Source organism: Zea mays, chromosome 1, assembly GCF_902167145.1.
Source record: "Zea mays cultivar B73 chromosome 1, Zm-B73-REFERENCE-NAM-5.0, whole genome shotgun sequence".
Classification (NCBI taxonomy): domain Eukaryota; kingdom Viridiplantae; phylum Streptophyta; class Magnoliopsida; order Poales; family Poaceae; genus Zea; species Zea mays.
The window spans coordinates 212522836-212530977 of NC_050096.1; the positions used below are offsets into that span (position 1 = coordinate 212522836).

The 8142-nt window shown below is 45.1% G+C and overlaps 1 protein-coding gene across 1 annotated transcript; it reads right to left on the reverse strand.

Annotated features, from left to right (window-relative positions):
- Positions 1–2230: 2230 nt before the first annotated feature.
- LOC103643231 (germin-like protein 8-13) lies at positions 2231–3816 on the reverse strand. Its single transcript, XM_008666385.1, has 2 exons — positions 3772–3816; positions 2231–2863 (listed from the first exon to the last, which is right to left on the reverse strand). The coding sequence occupies exons 1-2, from the start codon at positions 3814–3816 to the stop codon at positions 2231–2233; spliced, it is 678 nt and encodes a 225-aa protein (XP_008664607.1).
- Positions 3817–8142: the final 4326 nt, after the last annotated feature.

Sequence of the window (8142 nt, forward strand, 5' to 3'; positions counted from 1 at the left end):
GACTTTTGGCGACAGCCAGTCTGTCGCAAAAATAATACCATCACAGTATCCGTCGGTATTTAGTATTTTAGTGTCAAACAAACTGTCGGCAAAAATGTCGAGCTATTGTGATAGACTATTTGTCGGTATAAATGATTATTCGTGACACAACATCTGTTGGAAACAAACTGTTAGGACTTAATTACAAAAAAGACCAACATCTGTCGTCCTGCGCCAGCCGGCCGAGTACCCGTACGCAAAGTCCAAATATCGTCGTGCTGAGCCAGCCTTACCCTAGACTCCACCGCCGCCAAGCGAGGCTGTCGTCCGGCCTGCACAACCGTCGTCCTGCGCCTCGGCCCGTGGCCTCTGTCGATCGGCCAGCGCTCCCTCACCCACGTGTGGTCGCGCCCTCCGTCACTCCGTTCAGCGGCACCATCCCACCACCAGTGCCCTCCGTCGAGCGGCCGCCATCCTGCTGCTGTTCCCTTTCGTCGAGCACGGCCAGTCCACCACTGCCTCACACCCTTCTTCCTATTCATACACCTCCACGCGAATCTCCTTGTGGCGACCCAAAAGCCAAGGTTGGTTCCTGATCTCCAACATCGCCTGTCATGTTTATGGTTATTCTCTCACTGCCCAATAGTCTAATATGCATTTGCCTATTTTGTGAATGAAAATTGCAGTACCATGGTTGATTTCAGGTTGATGTAGTACACTATCAAATTATTTGGACTAAGAAAACTGATGTGTTGAGGGACTACCATTCCATTCTTGGGTTCAGCTTCAGTAGCAGCACGAAACGTCTTTGATGAGATTGAGGCAGACGACCGACCATCTATTCTTGAGAGATTTGGAAAGTAGTACGTAGTTGTGGGGATCCATCATACATGACAGGGATAGTTCATTGCAAAATTGGTTGCCCGTAGACAATGCAACTGTCAAAGGATTTAGCAAATTCAGATAAAAAAAGAACTACTGAACCAAGATGCTTGGTTTTTTTGGTGCACCAACTGCCCATCAGTTCGTGCTTGTGTGATGTGTCCTACTTCATTATGCATTGTCCTCACAGATTACTCGGGGGCAACATCTAGCAGATGCGCTTCGCGCACTCGAGACCCAATTTCCGAGCAAAAAGCGTCTGAACAACTCCGAGAAGTTACACGACGGCTCAGGGGCTACATCTAGCATATGCGCTTGCACGCACCCGAAACCCTAGTTCCCAAGAAGAAAGCCTCCGAGCAACTCCAACGAGTTGCACGAAGGCTTAGGGGCTACTGATGGGTACCTAAGAATAGGGTACCTAAAGTAAGCCCATAATGCACGACGACCCATCTAGGCTGACCATGTCCTGCCGAGCAACTCTATGGGGCGGACCGGCCGACCAAGTCCTACCGAGCAACCCTGCGAGGTGGACTGGTCGACCAGTTTCCGCTGAGCAACTATGCGAGGCGGACCAACCAACAAGTCCCACTAAGCAACTCTGCCAAGGCCCACGAACGTCCATTACATTTGTAGGCCCCTGCACCATGCCCTCCTGACATGCATATGCATCAATAGCATGCCTGTACCTGACTGACGTGAAGACTAGGCAGGCACTGTTGCCCCACACCGGCCACGGTAAGGCACGTCGCCACACATGTATCGTCTTGGATGATGCCACGACACGTCGGTGGGATGACGGAGAGTGCTTGGCAACGGGACGGGGCGTCTTCATCGCGTACGACCCTCGGTGCTCCTTCGACTCCGACCCATAGGTCCCACCAGGCATCACTACTGGGAAACCTAGCATCGGACAAATGAAGCAATCCTCCGTACTGGGCGTACGGCCGCGCACTAACCATAGGATGGCGACAAGAGAGAACTGCGTCAGCAAGACCACCGTAGACAATATATAGGTCGCACGCTCATTGGGACGACAAGTCCTTACGTAAGAACTCCTTGAACTATAAAAGAGAAGGGTCAAACAACCAAAGAAAGGGAGAGCATTCAGCTAGAGTTCTCCACTCACTCATTCCCACACAATCATATGTTGTAACACATTCATCAGCGATCAGCACTACACTGAAGAGGCTTCTCTTTGATAACTGACCATTAAAGATTGGTTCTTTTAATCCTAGCCTCCTAGGTGCCCAATACCGATTACATAGGTTGAACGTGCACCCACACGCAATTTATTATTACACCCCATATATATAAGCGCACGGCACAGCTAGGAGCATGCATATTAATTAATTCTGGCGAGCGTTAATCAGGATGGCACTGAAGACTGGCCGAAGAGGTCCTTGAGCCTCATGACCTCCTCCTTTGTTACGAAGGTGGTCTTATTCACCGTTTCCACTGTGAGGGTGTTGCCGAAGAGTGCATAGACAGCGATCTGTAGGCCGGGGTTCTGGTTGCTGTACGCGGCGATGGCGGTGGCGGTCGTGTTGCCGGTGTTGAACTGGAAGTGCAGCAAGCCCTGCGGGAACACGTAGAGGTCGCCCTTCTTTAGGATCTTGACATAGGCCTTATTGGTTTCGGCGCTGATGAAGCCAGCGAAAAGGGTTCCTTCGAGGAGGAAGATGAGCTCCGAGGCTTCCGGGTGGGTGTGCATGGGCACGACCCCACCTGGCTGGACATCGACACGCGTGGCGGAGATGCCGAGGCCATTCAGGCCGGGGAGCTGTTTAACGGCGGCGGAGGCCAGGCTGGTGTTGAAGGGGGCGATGACCGGGCCAGGCCTGGCCAAGGCGTCGGAGTAGAAGTCGTCGGAGCTGACGAGACCTTTGGGCTTGCACGGGTAGCCGGACGGCGTGTCTGGGAGGAGCCTGTTCGCGACGCATAAGTCCTGGGTCAGAGCGTGGGAGGAGAAGGGCAGCAGGGAGAGCAAGGGCACTAATAGCTAGGGATGTAATATGGTTCGGAAAATATCCGTCCGGATCCGGATTCGAAGATGGTGAACACTGGTTCGGATAGAATTTTCGGATATCCGGACTTTTTTTCGGATAACGGATACGAATACGGATATTTTGTTCGGATATCGAATTCGAATACAATATGTCTGATATCCGTCGGATATCGAATATCCGGATATTTTCTCGGATAAATCTTCTCGGATATCCGGATATCTTATCCGGATAGCTGTGTGCATTTTTTTATTTTTTGTAGAAATAAATTAATAATACACAAATAGTCTCAGAAATTCATGAAAATTTATGGAGGCATACCATATGTCCACATATAATCCTCTAAAATATTTGGACCATAAAATCTACAATATGATAGTGTTTCTTTCATTTCACTTTCACTTGTTGTGTGAATTACATGTGAAATCACTCTAAGTATCCAAGTTCACTTTATCATTTTCATGTGGAGACTTCAGGTTATATTTTTATAGAATGTTTATTAGTTTTGGTAACTTATTTGCATTTGATGATTTTATTGAAAATAAATTAATAACACGCATATAGGCTAAAAATTCATGATTTTTTACAAAACATGACATATGTACACATATAATACTAAAAAATGTTTGGACTCAAGGAGTGGATACATGATTAGAACCATGATATGTGTGGAATGATGTATTACATGATATCCGACAAAAAATTCGTTACCGACAATATCCGTGTCCGACTAGTTCCGTATTCGACACACAACTATCCGTATTTGTATCCGAGAATATCCGTATTCGTATTCGTATCCGAAGCTATCCGTATTCGAATTCGAATCCGAATAAAAATATGAAAACAAATATGATTTCAGTGATATCCGTCCGTATTCGATCCGATTACATGATTACATCCCTACTAATAGCACCACGAGGTGTGCCACCACGGCCTTGCTGGGCGCCATGTCTAGCTACCTGCCGGGCTAGCTCGACGAGCACTACGTACTGTTTAGTCGTGGCGCGGATTCAGAGATCGAGAGCTTGTGTTTGGATATGCATTATCCAGGCCTTCATATATATGCAAATTTCGTGTACTACATACATATACTCACAAGCATTAAACAAAGGTGTACGTATAGAGAGTTTGACATGTCATGAGTCCCCTCTGTTCATGCACGTACATGCATGCAGTTAACGGCCTGCCACGTACGGTTGAATGATGCGTGAGTGTATGGTCAGCACAGGGGTTCGAAAAGTATGCAGACCACAAGTTTTCTCTAAACTAGCCAACGTACTGCTAGCTAGTAGGGTTACGCCAAAGCGCATCCCCGTGAATTCATTTGTACGATCAATTTGCATTGGATCCTGAGCTGGAATGTTACATCGAAAATATTTACATAACCATCTTTAGTTTGAAATATGTATAAGTATTTAAATTTCTTCAAGAAATTTAATATTTAATCTACAACAAACAAACCTAACCTAGCTTAGATCTCTAAACCGGAGTTGTGCCTTGCAAATTAAGGACATATACAACAGCTACATTCATTTTCGCCAGCTTATTTTCGGCGGTTTCTGGCCGCCAAAAAAATTAGTCGAAAATAAAGGTTAATTTTCGGCGGCCAAAGATCGAGCCATCGAAATTCTCCCACGATTATTGGTTTTGATTCTAAAGAAAAAAAAGAAGACATTAATAACTACAGTGTTTACATGACCACTATTCAAACGAATTGTTTGTCAAACTAACACCTCATGTAGTAGCTCCCCTCCCCTGCATAAGCTCCTCCTGGTTCTGGTATCACCGGTGGTGGCGTGTTGTGGCCCATAACTCTGGATCCCTACAAAATCAAGTTTAGTCAAGATTTGAAAAGTTAATACAAATGATAAATCTAAACTAAATTGAAGCACCTAAGGTAGAGGTGGCAGAGCATGTAATCCCCACTAAGGTAGAGGTGGCAGAGCATGTAATCCCCACTGAGGCATCGGCGGCTGAAATTGAGGGATAATAAATGGTTGTTGTTGTGCCTGCTCTGAAAACCAAGATTGTTGCAAATACAATATACCGACCATGTTGGGAATAAATAAGACACTCACGTTTATTGCTTGTTGCGCCTGTACGTTGTAGGCAACCATATACTCTGATTGTTGTTAGAGGAATGACATTTGTTGTTGTAGCAGCTCTTCACGAAACCTTTCTTGCTGCTCCCTCATAGGGCCCTCCATGCTAGAGCGCCGACTACGGCTGCTACCGCAACCCGCCTGCGATGAAGAGCCGCCACGAGAGCGCAACTCCGTCGAATCGACCACACCGGTAAACATAGAATATCTTGAAAAACAAGAAAATTAGCTAATCGATCATAGTTTCTACTATATTGAAAAAAATCACAAGTTAATATTGTCTATGGGCCTTTCCTCCAATAGAATGCACAACTTCAGCATCGATGGTAGGCACTCCTCGCCAATCATAGTCTTCTCCATACTTCCTAACCATCTCCTGCCCGTAAGTGTTCTTTAATACAATATGAAGGTTCAACACACATGTAATTTATAGCTATATGCCAAGAAAACAATAACCCTAACAACAACTAAGCATACACTCAACGGTCGCTTGACTACATAGCTCATTGGAGATTTCACTATTTTTCACTCTATGCCCTCGCTTATAAACATCAATTGGGCTTGGGACAACTCCAGTTTGAGCCCCCTGCAAATATATGAGTTTAAACCGATTTCATTTCTGAGTAAAACAGAATACTACATACTCACCATTCACTTCGCCAACCGAATGTGTCCATCAGCCCCATAGGTATGGTTGCCTACGACCTCATCATCGTCCCCGTCCTGCTAATGGCGCTGCCTATGTCGATTCCTGTTTGACTTCTCAATCCACTCCAGCGAAGCCCATATCTCACACAAAGCATTGTAAGCCTGCGGAAATGCAAGGATGGTCGGCTGGTCGCTGCACCACGACACCATGACACCCTGCTGTTGATGTGTGGATGAGCCATGGCGAAGTTAAGCTGCACCATTGTTGTACAACGTCGCATGGCGGCTGCTGCACCATGACACCTTGTTGTTGATCCCATGGCGACTGGATGCTGCTCATCTTGGGCGTCGGCGTTGCGTGGTTGCCCGCACAGCTCCACAACAACGTGTGGTGGCAAGTCCATCATGACACCCTATTGCTGATGTGGACGCTGGTCATCTAAACTTCTCATTGATATGCGTTGGATGTAGATCAAACAACTCTGAGCGCTCGGATGTAGAGATTGGTATGTTCCCTTTATCTATAGCGATGTGTGTATATATTCAAAACAACAACACTATACAACATTTTCGGCGGCCACTGTTATTTTTGGCTGTCAGGGCTCGGCTGCCGAAAATAAGCGTGTATTTTCGGCGGCCACTGACACAACCGCCAAAAATAGGCCGTTTTAAACAGCATGTCGACTTCTTCCTTTTCTCTTCTTAATCTCTCTTTCTCTCAAACACCGCCATGCTCGCGTCATGTCCGCGCCAGCATGCCCGCCTCCGCCCCGTGCCGCCGCGCCGTGTCCTCTCGGCCCGTCCTGCCCTCGCCGTCACGCCGCGTCGCCGTTGTCCTGTTGCGGCCGCGTTGCCCCCGCCCGGACCGTCGTTGCGTCCCCGCTCCTCCATCTACCAAGGTTAAATTTTTTTGCGTATTTTATTCCATATTTTTGGTGGCTGTTGTTATTTAATTGCCGCCGAAATTAGTTTATATTTGTAATTGTGTTTGCTTGATTAGTGTGTGATTAGTATTATTGTTTATTTCGATTTCATTAATGTATTAGTGGTATATGTGGTTTAGGGATTAGGGGCATATTGTATTTGTGGCATTAATTTCGTATTAATATGTGGAACTATTATATTATTAGTTTTATAAGTACATTATATTGGTACGTAGTATAGTTGCATTATTAGTGGTATGTCATACTTAGTTTGATTTGATTAATAGCATATCATTCTTTATTTTATATATATAATATTGGTTAGTGGCAGCAAGGTTAAGCTGCCGAAATTTTCTTTGGGTCCTGCTAGCTTGTGGGTTTAGAACATATCCTTGCTTATACATGTAGGCAGATTCCCTTGACGAAGTTGAATAATGTTTTCACGATATGGTCTGGTTTAATAGTTTCAGGCATGGCTGAAGATCATGCATGGATATATAATGGCTAGAGTGGGAATGGACGTTATTCTAATGATTGGGTAGTTAAGACCAAAGATTTTGTGAACCACGTATTCTCCTTATAAGATGCCCTTGTAGGTGGCACGAAAACATTATATTCCTTAATAAGGAAAGAGTTAGCCTAGATCTTTGTCAGTTTGGATTTTGCCCGAATATGAGGTGTGGGAACATCATGGTGAGGTAGTACTCAACCCAAATGTAGAAGAGGAGGAGAACAATGATTGGGCTGGCGATGATGCGATGCATGAGATGCTAGATTCGCTACGTCCAGTGTTAAACCTAAGCTCCGAGGATCCTGCCACACCAGAGGTTTCTAAATTTTTTAAACTACTAAAAGACTATGAAGAGTCATTGCATGAACACATAGATGTGAGTATACTCGCTTTTGTGACTCGACCTATGGCCATTAAGTCTAAGTGTTTTTTCTCGAACAATTGTTACAATGAGATTTCAAAGTTATTAGGAGATGTGCTGCCAAAGCCCAATAAGTTGCCTAAAGACATGTACCATTCAAAGACAATTATCAAAGGTCTCGGTATGGATTATGAAAAGATTAATGTGTGCAAAAATAATTGTATGCTTTTCATGAAGGAGCATGCGGGAGAGAGAAAATGTTTGAAATGTGGACAATCTAGATTTGTGGAAGTTGTTAATGATGAGGGTGACAAGGTGATGACAGATGTTGCACATAAGCAGCTTCGCTACTTGCCACTAACTCCTCGAGTGAAACAGTTGTTTCTATCTAAAAACAGTTATGCACATGCAATGACACAAAGAAGGTGTCCGTGAGAATGATGAGCTAATCGTTCTCCCTTCAGATGGGGATGCTTGGAAGGCTCTCGACACGTTTGATCTAGACTTTGCAGCTGAACTGAGGAATGTTCGAATCGACCTCGCGACTGATGGATTCACACCTTTTGCTCAAATGGCATCATCATACTCATGTTGGCCCATCTTTGTTATTCCATACAACCTTCCACCTTCTCTTTGTATGAAATATGAATTTATATTTCTTTGCTTAATCATTACTGGCCCAGACTATCCTGGAAAGAAACTCAATGTCATGTTAAACCCCTTGATTGAA

What these genes read in the sequence shown, in the direction of transcription:
- LOC103643231 (XM_008666385.1), bottom strand. Translation starts at nt 3,816, where the DNA reads ATGGCGCCCAGCAAGGCCGTGGTGGCACACCTCGTGGTGCTATTA. An exon ending in CACACCTCGTGGTGCTATTA is followed by an intron (nt 2,864 to 3,771) that starts GTAGGGATGTAA and finishes TTACATCCCTAG; the next exon opens with CTATTAGTGCCCTTGCTCTC.